The sequence below is a fragment of the Pleurodeles waltl genome, chromosome 4_2 (assembly GCF_031143425.1).
Source record: "Pleurodeles waltl isolate 20211129_DDA chromosome 4_2, aPleWal1.hap1.20221129, whole genome shotgun sequence".
In the NCBI taxonomy this organism is placed as follows: Eukaryota; Metazoa; Chordata; class Amphibia; order Caudata; family Salamandridae; genus Pleurodeles; species Pleurodeles waltl.
In genome coordinates, this window is record NC_090443.1 from 821164101 (window position 1) to 821183460 (window position 19360).

Here is a 19360-nt window from a genome sequence, read left to right on the forward strand (position 1 = left end):
ATGCTATATAGGGAGCAAGCCTGGGGCTCAGTGAGGGATGCTATGGAGGAGCGAGCCTGGGGCTCCGAGGTTGATGCCTATAGAGGGAGTGAGCCTGGGGCTCAGTGAGGGATGCTATGGAGGGAGCGAGCCTGGGGCTCTGTGAGGGATGCTATATAGGGAGCGAACCTTGGGCTCAGTGAGGGATGCTATAGAGGGAGCGTGCCTGGGGCTCAGTGAGGGATGCTATGGAGGGAGCGTGCCTGGGGCTCAGAGGTTGATGCCTATGGAGGGAGCGTGCCTGGGGCTCAGAGGTTGATGCCTATGGAGGGAGCGAGCCTGGGGCTCAGAGGTCGATGCCTATAGAGGGAGCGAGCCTGGGGCTCAGTGAGGGATGCTATGGAGGGAGCGAGCCTGGGGCTCAGAGGTTGATGCCTATAGAGGGAGCGAGCCTGGGGCTCAGTGAGGGATGCTATGGAGGGAGCCAGCCTGGGGCTCAGTGAGGGATGCTATGGAGGGAGCGAGCCTGGGGCTCAGTGAGGGATGCTATATAGGGAGTGAACCTTGGGCTCGGTGAGGGATGCTATAGAGGGAGCAAGCCTGGGGCTCAGTGATGCATGCTATGGAGGGAGTGAGCCTGGGGCTCAGAGGTTGATGCCTATAGAGGAAGCGAGCCTGGGGCTCAGTGAGGGATGCTATGGAGGGAGCGAGCGTGGGGCTCAGTGAGGGATGCTATGGAGGGAGCGAGCCTGGGGCTCAGTGAGGGATGCTATGGAGGGAGCGAGCCTGGGGTTCAGATGTTGATGCCTATAGAGGGAGCGAGCCTGGGGCTCAGAGGTTGATGCCTACAGAGGGAGCGATCTAATGACAAGAAGAGGGGATTTTGAGAAAAGAACGGGGCGCTCACTACTATATCACTTCTAAGGTATGCAATGGACGGTGCTACCCAAGGTTGTTCCCCAAAACAACCTTGAATTGGAAAGCCATAAGGGTGTCCCTATCTAAATATACCAATGGAAGCACTCAAGTCCTATAGTAATATTAATGAAGAGCAAAATCAAAGTCCACAGTTCCACTTGAAAAGGGCATCATCTTCCTTAATCTTTCCTTTTAACAGCTACAGCCAAGCCAACACATGTTTCGTCTGGGTATACATCTCCCATAGACTTCATCAGGGCTTCTCTCAACTGATGCAAAACATAACTCAGTTTGTAACTCTATATTGTAACCTAGTTTCAAAGTATGCTAAGGTGCTATTATCTAATGTTTGATGCTAATATCGAGTGTGTCTCCTTCCTCCCTCTGTTGTGCATGAAGTGCTGTAAAGAATCATAGTACACCTTCCTATAGTGCCACTATCAGTGAGGGATGCTATGGAGGGAGCGAGCCTGGGGCTCAAAGGTTGATGCCTATAGAGGGAGCGAGCCTGGGGCTCAGCGAGGGATGCTATGGAGGGAGCGAGCCTGGGGCTCAGTGAGGAATGCTATGGAGGGAGCAAGCCTGGGGCTCAGTGAGGAATGCTATGGAGGGAGCGAGCCTGGGGCTCAGAGGTTGATGCCTATAGAGGGAGCGAGCCTGGGGCTCAGTGAGTGATGCTATGGAGGGAGCGAGCCTGGGGCTCAGTGAGGAATGCTATGAGGGAGCGAGCCTGGGGCTCAGAGGTTGATGCCTATAGAGGGAGCGAGCCTGGGACTCAGTGAGGGATGCTATATAGGGAGCGAACCTTGAGCTCAGTGAGGGATGCCTATAAAAGCCGAGGTCACCGTATGGGGTATTAGTCCCTGAAGGTAGAGTCTGCAAGTGAAAAGGGTCAGGCAAGTGAATCTCGCTTCACTCAGATGAATCAGGCTGAGGGAGTAAATCTCCTTTTCAAAGACTGACTGAGGAGCAAGTGCTCCGGAACCCTTCAGTGTCTGGTTGCTGTACCATGGTTCTAGTGACAACAGGCAGTGCACACAGTATACACTCACTTTGTCTTGTCTATGTGGATGTGGTATATCCATCTTCATCCTGGCAGGGCCATCATGTGTTCACCTCCACCCTAAGCATCATTATTCTCTATCACCTTGACACTGGTAGTGCCACTGTACTAAATATTACTTCATCCTGCTAGTACCAGTGAATTATATATACACCCACCCTGACAATACCAGTGTATTATGAGCCCCTTCATCATGGCAGAGTCAGTAGTTCATACCACCTTCACAGCAGTATTGCCAGTGTATTACCTCCCCCTTCATCCTGCTACTACCGGTGAATTATGTACAAAACATCCGTCCTGACAATATCAGTGTATAATGTTCAACCTGACGGCGTCAGTATACTTAATACACCTGCACACTGGCAGTGTAATTATATTTGATGCATATTAATCCTGAAACTGTCAGCGTACTTAATGCACATTCATCCTGACAGTATCAGTATACAAAACGCATCTTCCTTCATTCTGGCAGCGTCAGTAGAGTAAATGCACCTTCAACCAGCAGCTTCAGAATACTAAATACATCTTCAACCTGAGAACATCCGTGTCCTAAAGACACCTTCACCCTCACACTGTCAGCATACTAAATGCATGCTCACCATGATAACGTCAGTCTATTAAATACACTTAAGCCTGACACTGTCAGTATACTAAATGCATGTTCAGCTTGACTGTGTCAGTATAGTATACACACCTACACATTGACAGTGTCAGTATAATAAATGCACCTTCATCTTGGCTGTTTCATTTTATACATGCACCTTCACCATGGCAGTGCCATTATACACATACATCTCAATTCTGACAGCATGTGTGTTACATCACTGTCATCCTGGAAGCATTTTTGTGTTACGTCACCTTTATTCTACCAGTGAGCTGCGTAACATCATTCTTGTGCAGGCAGTGTAGGTGTGCCGCCTGACCCTTGATCCTAGCAGTATCAACACAGAAGCCCCACATTCTGTAATTACCATAATATATACCCGTCTCCGTGCTGCCAGCAAAACTATTGTGAATGTACTTATATCCGGGCAACATCTTTCAGTGCATGCACTTTTATTACTTTATAAAGGTCTGAATTAAATAAATGCCTACCTCAAAGTGCTGGTATGACTCACAGACAGGAGAAGGAAGAAACAGACATCATATATAATACGGTTTTATGGGAATGATTCACACAGTAACTCAGAAGTGAGACGTCTGATAGTGGGCATGCCTGGTTAGTCATTAGACTGGGAATTTACATTAGTATGGGCAAGTTGTTGACTATTGTTGGAAGGATGATTCAGTTTGGGACAAGGAACTGTCCAGAGCAAGAGCATCTCAGATTCTGTGGGCACTGGGCAAGCAAGATCAAGACATGGTTTGGACCTCCTCAGGTGTTTACATTAGGATTTATACCTTATGTTCCGTGTAGTCTCACCTGACCAGCACTCTGCCTCCTCCGCGCTTCTGTCATGCTTGAAACACCAGCAGACACTACACTAGCAGCAGGTACTGAGTTGGGTGAAAGTCAGAAAGTCCATAATTTACTGTGCATCTGTGCAATGATTTGAAGGAACCACGTAAAAATATATCTGACATTTTGTCTGCTTCTTTAGTAAAGGAGGAGGAAAGAGTCTACAGACACATCATGGTGATGGCACTGGGGTTTAAATACTTTCAGAGGTATTCCTCTCCTTTGGCTCCTCAGGAACATCAGTGGTCCCATTATTCCAAGTTTGGTGATCTTCAAGTGGAGGGATACATCTCCCACAAGTCCTTCACTACCTTGGCTGTCCTGAGGATCAGGAAAAGTGGACGGCCAGCACTATAAAAAGCATGCTCAAATCCCGCTGCACAGAGGACTTTGGTGTTCTTCAAGTAGGGCACTACATGTCCCACAAGCCCTGCCCCCACCTTGGCTGCACTGAGGGTGAAGAGAAAGGGAGGAGCAGAGAGCTCCATAAAGCATGTGCTCTCAACCTGCTGCAAGGGGCGCTTTGCTGATCTTTAAGTGGGGGACTACATGTCCCCCAAGCCCTGTACTACCTTAGCTGCCTTGAGGACAAGGAGGAGGGGGCAGAGAGTGCTATAAATCGTGGGCATGCATTCCGCTGCAAAGGGAAATTTGGAGATCTTCAAGTAAGGGCTACATGTCCAATAGCCCTGCGCTTGGAGTCTGAAGTCCTTCAAAATGTAATGAACTCTAGTCAGGAAAAGAAACTCCTTAGCATAATTTGCTGGATCATTGCTGGCATTGCCTCTAAATGTGCTGATGCATTTGGCTTGAATATGTTACAAAATATGGTCATCATGTTCCAAGAAACCTGGCGCACAGAAGAAATTGTGTGGGATGGATCTAATAGTTTGTACAACCCAACAGTCACTTCAACCATGAAGGTGGTGTTAGACCTTTCTTCTATGGACTTGAGCTCTGCTTTTGACGGGGTAAACTGGTATAAGCTATGGGGTATCATTGTTGACATGGGCTTGGAATCAAGTTTAATAGATTTTCTTTGTACCCTTCATTCAGACACAAGGGCATGTGTTAGGTATGGTTCCAAGAGGGAGTTACAACAAGAAATTTGCCAAAGATGCTTGCTGGCACCTGTATTGTTTATACTATGTACCAGTGGTCTAAATAGACAACTAAAATCTCCCTTTAGCAGCTTTAATATATGCAGGTGGTGCCATGCCCCCTCTTGAGCACCTCTGTTCTTTAAAGGTCTGGATAGCATCAAAGCACATTATACCTCTGAGGGGAGGGGGTAGAGTATAGGCCTCCCAAAATGAGACCAATCTATATAAAGGGTAAACCTATTGAAAGGGTATACAATTTCCCTTATCTGGGTGTCACATGGGGGCGAGGGCAAGCAGCGGAAGATGGCGCACGCCTAACTCGTCTGCTCCAGCGGGGCGGAAACTCCGTCTTTTATCCTGGGCCGCCCCCCGGGGCAAACTAAAAAAAGAAAGATGCGGAGGCCCGTGTGAGGGAGCCAGGCGTCAACAGAGCTCGGAGCGAGCCTTCCCGGGCGCGTTGGTGGCGTGCGGCGGGTCCCCGGGCCTGAGGCCTACCTCCGCATTGGTGCCAGGAGCCGGGCAGCCGAGAGAGCCGGTGCGCGGCCCGCCCTGCGGCCGCACGCCTTTGCGGAGACAACACCCGATCCAGATCGGGAGATCGAGGCAGCCTCTCCCCCCCGGGGTCCGCAGGCGAGCGGAGGGGCCCCCGGGGAGCTACTGGAGGAGTGGGCGGGGCCTCGGAGCCGGAGGTCCATGTGCTCCTGCGGCCGCGGGGGCCGAGGTGACGGTGGCCTGAGCTGCAGGCGAGCCCTCGGACCCCCTTCCTTTAAACTCAGTGGAGGTGGACTGGAAGCAACTGGGACAGGAGCGTGTGCTGCCCTGAGCCCCGGGGCAGGGGTGGGGACCACACTGAAGTGGAGATCTGATGGGCGCCGACGCCCCTGTCGCGGCAGACACGTGCCTCGAACGACGGCGCAGACTTGAGGACCGGACCTGGCATTTGGGGTGCCCCCCCTGGCAGAGGAAGGTACTGGGGGCCCTGGCGGCATGAGAAGGGGGGCGGACACAGGAAATCCCCTGCAGAGCGACAAGGCCTGGAGGGGCCCTCCGTGGGAGCGAGGAAGTTGCCCTGGGGCTGCGGTCTTGCCCGAGGGGCCCCGGGCTGGGGGGCGTCTGGGTTCGCCCGACAACGCCTGAGGTGAGGTGAATCCTGGGGTGGACCTTGCAGGGGCGCGCCCTATTGAGGAGCTGTAAATCAACGGACGGCCACTGGCCCAGAAGTAAGGTACAGCGAAGCGGCATCCCGTGGTGCCTCATTGGAGGTGGACGGCCTGCCTGGCAGGGCTCGCTTGCGGAGATAAGAAAGAAACGGTCTGCGGTCCCTTGCGCACTGTCCCCCATGATAGTGATCTGTAGCAGGCGCTTTGGTTGTCCGGACCGGGTTGAGCCCTGAGGCGGTGGCGCCCTGAGCCTATTGTGAACCGAAGCGAGGGAGAACCGGCCCCGGTGCTACTGAGATCGGACCTGGGTACCTTTGCGGACCTTGAACTGTGCTGGAGACCGAGGCTCTGGGTGGAGGAACACCTGAGCTGGCACACCGGACTCTGATTCGTCCCCTGGGGGAGCGATTACCTGCACACCCAATGTCCCCTAAGAGCCGCCACAAGGCTAGAATCGTGGACGGCACGGCGGCCCCCCTGGCCCAAAGGGGGGGACACGCAGGGCCCACCGCAGATCAAAGTACAGGACACCCTGGATAAAATACTAGGCGCGATAGAAGATACTAAATTGACACTGCAGGAGGCCCAGCTCAACCGTGGTTGAGCTGGGCCTCCTGAGGGCTGACCACCACAAGTTATCAGACAGAGTCAAAGAGACAGAAACCACACTGGCTGACATCACACCTAAACAAAAAGACCTACAGGCCGAAATGAAGCACCTCAGAGACAGAGTGTCACGTCTAGAGCAAAGAGCAGAAGATGCAGAGGGGAGAAACCGTCGGAATAACGTGCGTGTGGTGGGTCTCCCCGGTGGGGGCCAAGGGACTGAATATGGTGGAATTCCTTGAAAAATGGCTGAGCACAGTGGTGGCACTGGGTCGGCTGACCTCCTTCTACACCCTGGAGAGAGCAAATCGGGTGCCCTCGAGACCTCTGGCGCCGGGCAGACCCCCCGAGTGGTGATCGCAAGATTATTACACTACAGAGATATGGACATCTTACTGCAAAGGGCACGAGAAGAGGGCCCATTTAAAGTAGCGAATGGCAAAGTCACACTCTTTCCAGATTTCACAGTAGAGGTACAGAGCAAGCATGCCTCATACATTGCAGTCAAAAGGGCTCTTAGGAATGAGGGTATTCAATATTCGCTGCTGTACTCGGCTAGACTGAAAGTAATGCTAGACGGTAAAACATAATTTCTTCAATCCCCTGAGGAGGCATAAGAGTTGCTGGAAGCCCGTGGGGTACAGGTGGAGTGACTCAGGGGGGGGGGGTCCGGTTGGAGGCGGACCACGCCGACCACCCAGGAGGCGACGTGCCTGAAGCCGCCCCCGTATGGCACCATCTCAGAACCAAAAAGAGAGTGGCAGAAGAGCGGTACTAGAGGCAGCGGCCCGTATGAGTGGAGAGGGGTCCCCCCCGGAGTGATTTGGAGGAGAGTCGGACGAGACCGTGATGTTGTCGGCGGGGGGCTTGGGCAGTTCGGTGCCAGCCCCAATAGAAACCCCACAGACTGCAGACGATCTTTAATACCCACAGGATTATTGGACAACCCTGGGGCAGGTGTAACTGATGTACTAAAGGCCTCTCTGTGCAGGGCCACCTCCCTATTGGAATCTCGCCCGTACAGGCAGACTGGCGAGAACTGCAACTAAAAGTTGACACAAGCTGCACTGTTGCACAGGGTTTCTTTTTTTGGGTAGCCTACTGTTTAAGAGGCGCCCTGGGGAGGGGGAGTTGGGATAGGCAGTTACTAGTTAGGATGGTAAGGGGTGGAGAATGGTTGGAATACAGCAGAATTCCATTAATGAGCAGGGGAGAGCTGAAGGTAAAGGTGATAAAGTGCAGCCGATATAAATCTGTAAAACACCAACATGACAGAATACAACTTCTTAACGTGGAACGTTAGGGGGATGGGGTCACCGAACAAACGACACAAAATACTGCCTTACTTAAAAAGGAGAAATATACAGGTGGCAATGCTACAGGAGACCCACCTGGCGGCTGGTGAGCCTGAGAGGCTGAGACGCAGATGGAGAGGACGGGTATTCGCAACAGAGTACTCAGCATTCGCAAGGGGAGTGATGATCTGGGTCCGGGCAGGGGTCCTCCTAGAGATAGAGGCCTCCAACGTAGACCGAGAGGGGAGGTTTGTAGTTCTGGAGGGAAGGTTGCACGGTATACCGATAGTCCTATGTTGCATGTATGCCCCAATCAGGACCAGATCCCCTTTCTGACGAGACTGTCGAGCCACCTCACCCGTCAGAGAAGAGGGGAGCTCTTGGTTGGAGGTAACTTCAATAGTATATTAGATATAGATTTGGATAGGTCAACTCCCCCGCTGCAGGGAGCAGTGACAAGCAAGATAGCCGGGAAGCTCAGTGAATGGCTAGACTCTTGGGGGCTGGTGGATATTTGGCGGGAACAACACTTACACGACATGGACTACTCATTCTACTCAGGCCTCCACCGGCTCCATACCAGAATCGACAGGGTGGTGTGCACAGCAGACCTTATATGGGGGATGGTTCACTCAGAATATCTGGGCCGTACCTTGTCCGACCACAACCCCCTACTGGTAACGTGGAGGGCGACAGAGGTTAGGCCCCCCATCCCGGCCTGGAGACTAGCCCCTACAGCACTTGAGGACCCAGCATATAGAGACACCCTGAGACAGCATCTGACTGATCACATTCAAACTAACAGTGGATCCACCACCTCTAGATCACTGGAATGGGAAGCCCTTAAAGTGGTGACAAGGGGTTTTTGTCTGGGACAATCAGCCGGAATACGTCGCACACTTGAAAGAGAACTGACCAGGCTAGAGAAGATAATACATGAGAGGAAACTGGGACTGGGGTCGGACACACCAGAAACCGAGGAATATATTCAGGCAAGAAGGGACCACTCCCAGGTCAAAGAGCAACTCAGATGCCACAATACACAAAAATATTTTGCCTCTTTGCAGTCTGAAGAGGGTAGGTCCGGGAAGATACTAGCCTGGCTGGTAAGACCGGATGGGGAGGCCGAGCCCATTACAAATGTGCTGAACAAGGAAGGGATATGCAGAAGTAGGCCAGGTCCTGTAAATAACGCATTCAAAGAATATTATACCTATCTCTATGGGAAACCGACTGAAATCAGCACGGAAATCTTTGATAATTATTTACAACAGATACCCATACCAAGCTTGACTGCCGAAGACTGGGATAGCTTAGGGGGCCCAGTAACGATGGCGGAGGTCAGTGAAGCTATAGCGTAATTAGCCCCTGGGAAGACCCCGGGACAGACGGCCTCCCCATGGACTTCTACAAAAAATTTGAGAAACAACTGGCTCCCCAACTGGTAGAGATGTATTCAGAAGCGCTACGAATTGGGATAATGCCGGGCACCATGAGAGAGGCACTGGTGATCCCACTCCCTAAGACAAAATCAAGACAGCCATCGGTAACCGACTTCCGCCCCTTGTCAATGCTAAATAGTGATTTTAAAATACTAAGCAAGATCATGGCTAACCTTCTGCTTAATCATGTACCAACTCTTGTGCATGAAGATCAGAATGGTTTTGTCCCGAATCGCAGCACCTCCTTGAATCTGAGGCGTCTCTTTGCAGTCCTGAAAATGCCTAGCGATGCGAGACCTACAGTGGGGGTGTTGCTAGCGGTGGACTTTGAGAAGGCGTTCGACTCAATTAGATGGGACTACTTAAGAGCAGTGATGCTCTGCATGGGAATGGGTGAAGGCTGGGGCAGATGGGTGGACCTACTGTACACGTCACCGCTGGCAAGAGTGAGGACAGGCAAGACGGTATCCGACACCTACCCAATTTACAGGGGAACCAGACAGGGCTGCCCATTATCCCCATTGTTATTCGCCCTGGCCATCGAGCCGCTGGCGTCCCAGATGTGACAGGACGGTGTAGGTAGAGTAGTGGAATGGGGACACCAAGAACATATCATCTTGCTTTTGCTGGTGATATACTTGTCTACCTTAGGGACGGAGAGGGGGACCTACCATGGGCATTGGGAGTGCTGGAAAACTACGGGAATATCTCTGGACTACGCCTTAACCGTAGCAAAACATGCGTGTTCCCCATGTTATCAGGTGGTGAACGCCCGACGACATGCCCTGGGGACATGATTTGGGCCTCACGAACCTTCAAGTACTTGGGTATACAGGTATTTCATGATAAGACAGACTTGCGCGAGGGTAACCTGGGTAGAGCACTACGATCCCTGAAGTCGTCGGTTGGGTTCTGGCGGTCGCTAAAATTAACGGTAATGGCCAGAATAGCATTATCTAAAATGGTTATGTTGCCTCGCCTCCTATATTACTTCGCTAATTTGCCCCTTCTGATACCAGCAGCATGGTTCCGTGAACTTAACACCCTACTCAGGGAACTTATATGGGATGATGGTCGGAGACGCACCTCGCTCTCGATACTGTGCAGACCAACTTGCCAAGGGGGTCTGGGAGCCCCAGATTTTGAAGCCTACTACTTGGCATCCCAGTTGCAATGGGTAGCCAGATGGTTTACAGGTAAGGGTCAACTGGAGAGATGCTCCGCCCCAGCGGAGGAGGATATAAACCGGTTCATTGCGCGAATGACGAATAGGAAGCTCCCTCCCCACACTCACAGCTTGATGACAAGAGTGGCACTGGCGTGTTGGAAGAGATGCGCAAAAAGGGTTCGAGTGGGCCCCCCGTACTCCCTGGCCCTAACCCTAGCGGCACTTGCGGTTGAAGCAGGAGGGAGGAACCTGGGGGGCTTGACTCTCGGACCCTGGAGGAGAGTGGGAATAGAAACGATGGGAGACCTGTTTCATGAGGGAGTGCTGAGATCCTTCGCTAACCATGTTGATGATGGAGTCTCCCCGGGGAAATTCCTTCTGTTCCATAAACTGGTGCACACGTTGAAAACGCATTGGATCACGGTCAATGCAGAACCGGCCACCCACAGGGTGTTGCATCTCCTGTTGACATCGGGGGAGGAGACCCATCTGATCACTAAATTATATCGAGCTCAAATTGAGGATGCACTAGACTCCCTGCGGCCACTGTGAGAGAGATGGGGGAGGATAGTAGGTAGGGAACCGTCCTACGCGGAATGGAACAGAGCCCTAGCTTATACCCGGACTGTTGCGCGCAGCACACGACTGCGTTATACACAATACAATTACCTACACAGAACGTATCTCACCCCACATCGGTTAACTGTAATCTATGGGGGTGATCCTAGGACGTGTCCTAGATGTAAAAATGTAGACGCAAACTTCGACCATATGGTATGGAATTGCCCGGAGATCCAGCAGGGGTGGGGCGAGGTGATGTCTGACCTATCAAGACTCCTCAATATGAACCTGAATCCGACCCCCGACGTGTGTTTGTTGGGCTATGGGAATGACCCCGGGGAAAGGTGGAGATCCGCTTCTTGAACCTGGCCCTGGTACTGTACAGGAGACAAATCGTGAAGAACTGGAAAGCACAGTTTCGTCCCTCCCGGGTCAGATGGAGACAAGATGTTACAACATGGGCCAGAGCTGAACTCCAGGTTCTGAAGAGCGAGGAGGGGAAGGGACTGCGCCTCCAACCTATTGCACAGGCATGGGAGGTGGCGGTGACAAGCTGGAGCAGTATAGTGAGAGTAGTGGACGCAGACACAGACGCACCGACAGTAGTGGAAAATGGGTAAACAATGAGAAAGGAAGGGACGCTGCCACACCCTCCAAGGCAAGGATAGATTGGACAATGATGAGACCAAGATTGAATAAGAGGCGGATCATTAACGGATAGAACCCAAGACATTGTGTAACAGACAGAATGGACACGGTAGAACCCCACCCACCTGAAACCCAATCAGGCAAAGTTTAAGAGCACTGACACCATATATATTATCTAGCATACCCCTGCGCAAGAAATCACCACCCCTCACAATACCATCAGGTTCAAGTTTAAGTTAATAATGGTTTGATATGAGTTAAATGTGTTGTATAATAGCTAGAATACTATGGCGTCACAGCATCCAGCCAATAGGACATCCCACAGAGAAGAAGCACTACTAATGCTATGCTCCTACATAAGCTTAAAATATAAAGGTTACCGAACAATGTAGTAGACAACTAAACAATGTAGACAATGGTGATGTTAACACTGCTACGTATAAATAAGATGCAAACGAGATGGCGCTGTAACCAAGATACTGTTTATTAAACAACAAAATGTTAATACAAATTTTTTTTTTTTTAAATCTGGGTGTCACATTTAATTCTCTTTGTAATCGGGCCAGCTCCCTATTAAATAGGTCCAGTAAGTTTCACCAGTCAACTGGGTCTCCTTTCAATTTTGCAAAACATATTGGGTCCAATCCCACTCCAGCTCTGAATGAAATACAGAAATGTAAGTGTATTCCGATTTTAACCTGCGGGTCTTTTATCTGAGGCTATAGGACCATTAGTAGCCTCCAAGTTGTGACCGCTTTGCCTACCACCAGGTAATACCCATTATTTTGTTCATTGGGGGCTAGTACTTAAATATGTCTGAGATCAAATTAAACTAGCCGCCTAGTGTGGCTGTTGATACAGGCTAATAAACATGCCACCTTAAACAGGGACTTAATAGAGGATTGTCTCGCATGTGGCCAGGGGTATGAAATCCCTTGGCTCACGTATGTTAGGAAAATGTCCAGCGATCATGGGAGACCTGATCTGTATCTCACACTCACAAAAATAACCTTTAAATAAAAAGCCTGGGTGAAGAGGCTTTACTGCGAAAGGGCAGAGCTGATTAGGGAGGCAATAGGAATGATCAAGCACCTGATGAATGAGTACCCTACCTTTCAGACCTCCCTAGTATAGAACCTTATCTCAGTTTGGTGAATAATGTGTGGGAAAGGCCCTCATTGACACGATTCAGTATAGGCAATATAGGATTTCACCTGTCTTTCCTTCCGGGCAAGGCCGGCTCTAGGGCGGTGCAACCGGTGCCAACGCACCAGGTGCTGACTTCGAGTGGGGCGCCGTGTATTATGATTTATAAGCACCTGCTGCAGAGTTCCGTGCCTCCTGCAATGTTCAGGCAACAATAAAAATCTCAAGATAACTGGTGATTAATGTTCTACCTGGAGAGAAATCGGAGTTTTCAGGGGCAGTGTAAAAAATGTAGTTGTGAGGCAATCTATGGTGGTTGTGGTCAAAGGGGGTGGGGTGGTGCCCACAAACAACAAGCACAGGGTGCCACCAGCGCTTGGATGGCCCTGCTTCCGGGTCAGAACGATATAGCTACGACCCAGCTACGCCCGTGCAATGAAATTTCCGCCCAAACATTGCTGCACTTTGTTTTGTTTTTTCAAGTGTTTTAAGCCACACACTCGTCAATCCTTAAATCGCGTGTTTTTTTTAAATCTAAACCTGCACTCTACAGTACATGTAATCATGTTTTTACTGCTCGGGGAGCTCTTTCTTAAAGTCTGCTGTGTGACTATGGAAATCTTTGCTTTTATAATGGGGTGGGATAGGGAAAAATGCACTGAACTGGAATCTTGCAGCTGTTTCATCTTGCTATTTATCATTTTCTTGTGTCTTAATTATTTTGTGTTTTAACGAGGATGTGGGTAGATTGTATTGTGGTACCCTTATGCCTAAATTTGCTGGCCAAATAAAGATGTTTGATGACGATGACCTTAGCAGCCCTTTCAGGACATGATAACAGAGGGGTCATGACAGATTCTCTCTTCTGATTTCTGATCCTTCGCAACACATGACTCCTTTGTGTCCCCATCAAAGTTTCTATCATATTGTATGTTCTGTTTGCGTAATAATCTTCATTCACAAATGGTGGGGTGTGATTTTAATGCTTGCATGGCAGCTTATCATTTGAAAACTTTAACCATCTCTTATAACAATGCTTGACACACAGAGAAAATGATTCACCCTAAAAACGTTGGGAATTGTCAACGTACCGAATGCCATTCCCTAGGAAAAATAATCGTTTTTTTTCATAATAACATTTTTACACCACTGCTCGCTTCTAGGCACTGTAAATAAAACGTTTTATTACCCAGTGATACTCAATTTACCGACAAAGAAAGGATGGAAGGCTGAATTGACAAGGTTGTTATTCAAACGTGCAACCTACAGATTACGCGCAACCCCTTGTCTGGGGATGACAATAGGTCTTTGTTTCATCTGTTTAATTTCCAATCGAGGTGTGTGCCGAGGTAGTCACGATCAGACACCATTCAAAAGTGTGAGCATTTAAAGTTTATTGCAGCTGAGCAGTCAAACACTTGGTTTCCATCCCTGCATAAAATGCTGTGAGATCTTCACAAATTAATAAGCCTATTGGCAGGGGGCCTGCTGACCAGTGTGCTATTAATAGAAAGCGTAAGTACCAGACAGGTGGTGTGTGTCTCCCGTCAGATTTCGAGTCAGTAATCCTGTTTTTCTAGTACAAACAAATGATAAGTGTTACTGTGGACAGAGGAGCAGGACTGATGATATAAATAGAAATTAGGAACTGCAGGCCAGATGTTTTCCTCGTTATTGGACAAGCTGCCAACTGTTTTCTGTGGCTGGCACCTTAGACAAAGAGGTAGGGTCTGGGTGAGTTACTTTAAATTTTCTGACGAGTTTTTTCACATTGTAAGCCTTTTTCTGTCGCTTTTAAAATCACCTTTATTTTTTCCTTTTGGAGTGCCAAGAGGCCTATTCCTGTGTGTGTGCCGCGCTTTATAAACACCCTAAACAACATAACATAAGGAGAATCAGTTACAGAATGGCAAGTATTTCAATTTTCCCAGACTGCGAAAGTGCCTCATGTTTGTATCCCCTACAAACATGGAGAAATAAGGGAAACAACGACTATATCTTAAGTTGAAAGGGAATTGTATAATAATACACAGTGAGAGCATATCCTCCGATGAAAGAGCTACATCCAAACCGAGGTGGGCTTGCTGTGGGAAGATTATCTTTCAACTTAGTGCAAAGAATCGATGGTTTCTCAACTTTGTGACCTTCCCTATGAGATCGTTGTTGCACTAATAATGGTTCTGTTGCGCTTTAGGTGGTCAAAAAATCTAATATTGGGTTCAAAAGTGTTATAATGCAGTAGTACCCAACCTATTAACTTCTGTGAACCCCCACTTTATCATTACTGGAATCCAGGGACCCTCCACTGAGTCATTATTGGAATCCAGGGACCCCCCACGGACTTCTTCCTGGAAGCCGGGGACCCAGACCTAATGCTGTCGATGATTTGAACAGCAAAACAATACACAAAAAAATGGGAACAAGCATTCGATCAAACACATAGAGAAATGATTACGCATTGTAATTAATTTGCAAACAAAATAAAGAAAATACATTTTTAATTTTAATAGGAAAATTGGCGCTTTTCTAAATTCAATTGAAGCCACACATCATCCATGCTATATTCTGTTTGATGCCCCTGCACTGCTCCCACAAATCAATCTGAGGATACTAATTTAATTTTTATATAATTTTTATAATCCAATTCCAAGTTCCTTGACGTTTACAGTACATTTTAGAATTTCCAATTGTACATCTAGCCACTTTATTTATATACCCTTTACTGATCTATTAATATTAATTAATTTTCTAAGCAGTCACAGACCCCCTGAGAAGGTTGTGCGGACCACCAGGGTACCCTGGACCACAAGTTGGCAACCACTGCTATAATACTTTCAGCAAAACCTTAAGGTGTACAGCCATGTCCACATCTGCATATTTTGTGCGGGATAAGAAATGTGAATTATGTGGGCACAAAGCTAGTGCTCACTCAGTAACAAGCGGGTGACCCCATATAAATGGGGGAATCCTTCTGCCCATATGCTTGCTGGAAATTATGGAAATATTTTTGTGGGCAAAAAAGCCCTGGAGGACATGTTAAAGGACGACCACCTGCGAAGTGGCAAGATTTACCTACAGAGAGTCAAAGTAGTTCTATTGCACTTAGGAAGTGAGAAAAGAGTATCCTGGGAAACCCCCACTAGGAGATGTAGTCAAACCTGTAGCCCCCGCGCCCACAAATGCAGGAGAGGTTTTGTCCTTGTGGAGACTCTATAACGTGATTTACAAAGACAATTTTCTGACTTTTGACTGATTTACACCTGTAATTAAGTATATTTTTTTTTGTGTAAGTTACACCATAATCACAAAAGGGTGCATCTCCGTGATTTAAGAGTGCTTAAGTACAAGTGTTTTAAGCATTTTTAAGTTTTCTCTTACCTCACACTTGTTGACATCCTCAGGAGAGTTTCAAAGGAAAAGTTAGGGAAAATCCGTGCAAGCCTGTTTCACACCTACCCAAGTGTAACCTTTTGATATTCACAAACATTTTATATGTGTTTCCAATAGGTATCTGTATACCTAAATTACAACTGGAAGATAAAGATGTAACTGCTTCTGAGCATGTGGGGCAGGAGCACCAGTCACCCCAATTTTCACACAGGGGTGGAGTAAGATAGGACATGGTACAGAAAATAGTTCTAAGTGAGAAAAGAAAGGATTCCTAAAATTGAGTACATTTATTTATCCTATAAAGGTATATTTTAGGAGTATTTATGAACTACACAAACTTATTGATATGGAAATAGTTGTAATTGTCCTTTAGTGAATTCCGCACACATAAGACTACTCCTTAAGACAGCCTAAAGCATGGATGTCATTTAGGGGTACAACCCCTGGGTGTCCCCTGTAAACCTGGCACTGCCTTTGCGACCTTTAGTGTCAGAGGTTGCAAAATTAGTGACAAGAACTTTAAAGGACGGCTCACCCCTATTGGCGCCTGGTTCTGCCCACCTAATTTTCTGCCCATTTTTATTATACTTTTAATGAACAGTACTAGATGTTTTACTATAATTGCAGTAAAAAATAGAAAACAGTGGAAGAACTGGACCGTCGCTGGCAGCAGATGTAGGTTAAATAAAATGCTTTTAAATGGATGTGTAGATGTGCTTGCGGGTGAGTGTGTTTATGTGTGAGAGACAGTGTGTGTGTGTCCTAGCACATGTTTCTGTGAATGTATATATGAGTGAAAGTGATTAAGAGTAAGTGACAGGTAGTAAGTGAGAATGAGTGAAGTCAGTGTCCGTAAGTGAATATGAATGAGTGAAAGCAAGAGACTGCAAGTGAAAGAGTGTGACTGAGCTCCAACACACTGTGAAGTGATCACATAGTGAAACAGTGGAACATTGCAGGTAGTGTGAAAACCCTTGTGACCTTCACTTCAACTTCATATTTTTGTACGTTGATGTGGCGTTGGAAGGGGTAAAATGCAGCGCCATATTTACAAAGTGATGCAATGCTTGAATTGCGCCACTTTGTAGTGCCTTGCACCACATTATGCCTGCGCACGGCATAATGTATGGAGGGGTGCCTTCTGGTGCTGGAGGGGCCGTAAAAATGACGCAAAGGAATCTATGAGATTTATTTGCGCCATTTGTATCGACATTCTTTAATGCCTGCTAAGTGCAGGTGTCAAACAGAGGCTCTCATTGATTACAATGGGCCTCTGAGTGCTTTGCAGGATTAGCGCTTATGACGCTAATCACCCTAAATGCCTCCATGGTGCACCGTATTTTAAATACGGTGCTACCATAGTGGCATTAGGGGGCGTTAAGGGTCGCACAAAAAGTGGCCCTGCAATAGGTGCAGCGCCACATTTCATATATCTGCCCCTAAGGAAGTAGGGAAACAATACCAACCTCATCATAAAATGCACCATTTTTTTTAAATGTAGGAATTGCCTTTTGCAACCATTTCTAAATGGTAATGGTTAATGTTAGAGCTAATATACTTGTATTTAGTCATGGTGATTTCTAGATCTTACTTTGTGATTATTGCCAGTTTGTTTCTGTTTTTCCAGGGTTTTTCTTCATCCTTACGTCTAACTGTTGGGTTATAAGTAAGGTGCCTGAATAACGTTTGGTGCAGGGCTGTTATATAAAATTGGTCAAATAATTGATGGGTTACAGACTTCTTCAGTTCAAGTAGCACTAATAGCTGGAAATTTACTTGAAGTGTGAAGCATGAAGAAACAACCAATGCCTATGTGTATTCGCTGAGCGAAATAGAATCAGAAAGGGTGGAAATGTTGAAGCTATGACATGCATGCAACTCTACATACGCACTCTCATGCCATTAAAACACTGCCACAAAACTCACAGTGATCTGTAATTCAAATGTTGGTTGCACTAAAAAACTGTCAAATACTTGAAACAGTTTTACCAAAGATGAAGACAGTTACATTTAAAAGTTAAATTCAACTTGTTCATGGATTGAAGCTGAGCATAACTGATGGCACTACATTTCCAGATCAAAACATGACTTTCTCTCCCTCTTTATTAAACAAGAATTCTGAAAATACAGCTTTACCTTCTGTTTGTAAGCGTTAAGCATTGACATCTCCACGTTCTGCCCCCTGACATGTTTCGGCTGCCTTTGAACTGGAGGCGATGTGGCCTTCTGGTTGTTGCGGCAGATACAGATGAAGAAGAACAAAAGAGCGATGGCTAGAGGGATGGCAACGCTTGGCACTAGTATGTAGAGAATTTCCATTTTACTCTTGTCTTTGATTTCCTTGAAATCTGTATTATAAAATGTTATTAAAATGTTATGCATTATACTGATGAATAACTCAGTAAACACAGCATTGACCTCTATATTGCTTATCAAAGGGGGATTTTTCACATCCTCACAGCAGTAATTGGAATGGAAAATAGTTTGCATCAATATGTGGTGCAAACTGTGATGTAAGCCCATACTCAGAAAGTGCCACTGGACCACACAAATGGTACAGATCTGTTTTAGTCATTCTCGTGACATAAATGCTGCACAAAATTAAAGAACATGATAAGACTATCTTAATAAAATTGGCCACAAATAGGTTGGCTTGTGGAACCTAAATGACATTCCCAAAAACCAATAAACAGTAACAAAACTGCAATATACTACATGCACAGAGCCATAGTAAGAGGGTGGGGAGGTGAGTTGGCAAAGCAAGGAGCATTAAGGGTACATAGTTTACAGATGGTCCAAAAAGATCATAGGTTTATAGAGGGCTGCTAATGAATTGATGCTCAAGCATAGTTATATTTGTTATTATTATTTTTCTCATTGAGGTTATTATAAAACTATTATTAGTACAATAATTGAACTGTATTACATCATTGTTAGCAACATTATTATAATGATGAATAACATAATTATATTTATTCCTGTATGTATGGTTTTTAATATTGTCATCACAAGTCAGGTCATTGCTGTTAGTGATAACATAATAATTAGCAATTTCAATGGTATTACTATAATTGTTGTTGGCATTAGTATTCATTTTCTAACAAATCATATTATCATCAGTATAGTGTATGATGATGTTATCTTTTGTAACAAGTGTTCAATTACCAGCATAATTTAAGTATCGATTAGACATAATAGTGCGTTGATGCCCAAGGGCAGAACAAGCTTTATTGTTTTTACTTTATATCCTATTTGTGATGTCATACGTGATCTCAGCGATATTATTAATGATGTGAGTTAGATGTCATCAGTGATTCCATATGTGAGGTAATTAGCAGTGTACAACTGGCTGAAAATGGCCTATAGCCACACACACTTTGGTGTTGGCTGAAATGCCTAGTATGTAGGAGTGGTGCACATCG

The 19360-nt window shown here is 47.0% G+C and overlaps 1 protein-coding gene across 2 annotated transcripts in view; it reads right to left on the reverse strand.

Moving 5' to 3' along the window:
* ROR1 (receptor tyrosine kinase like orphan receptor 1) overlaps positions 1–19360 on the reverse strand; it is a 546405-nt gene that overhangs the window by 21463 nt on the left and 505582 nt on the right. For both annotated transcript variants that reach the window (XM_069232517.1, XM_069232518.1), the window contains one exon: positions 18075–18286. In XM_069232517.1, the coding sequence (XP_069088618.1) occupies positions 18075–18286 (212 nt within the window). The remainder of the gene's footprint in view (positions 1–18074; positions 18287–19360) is intronic.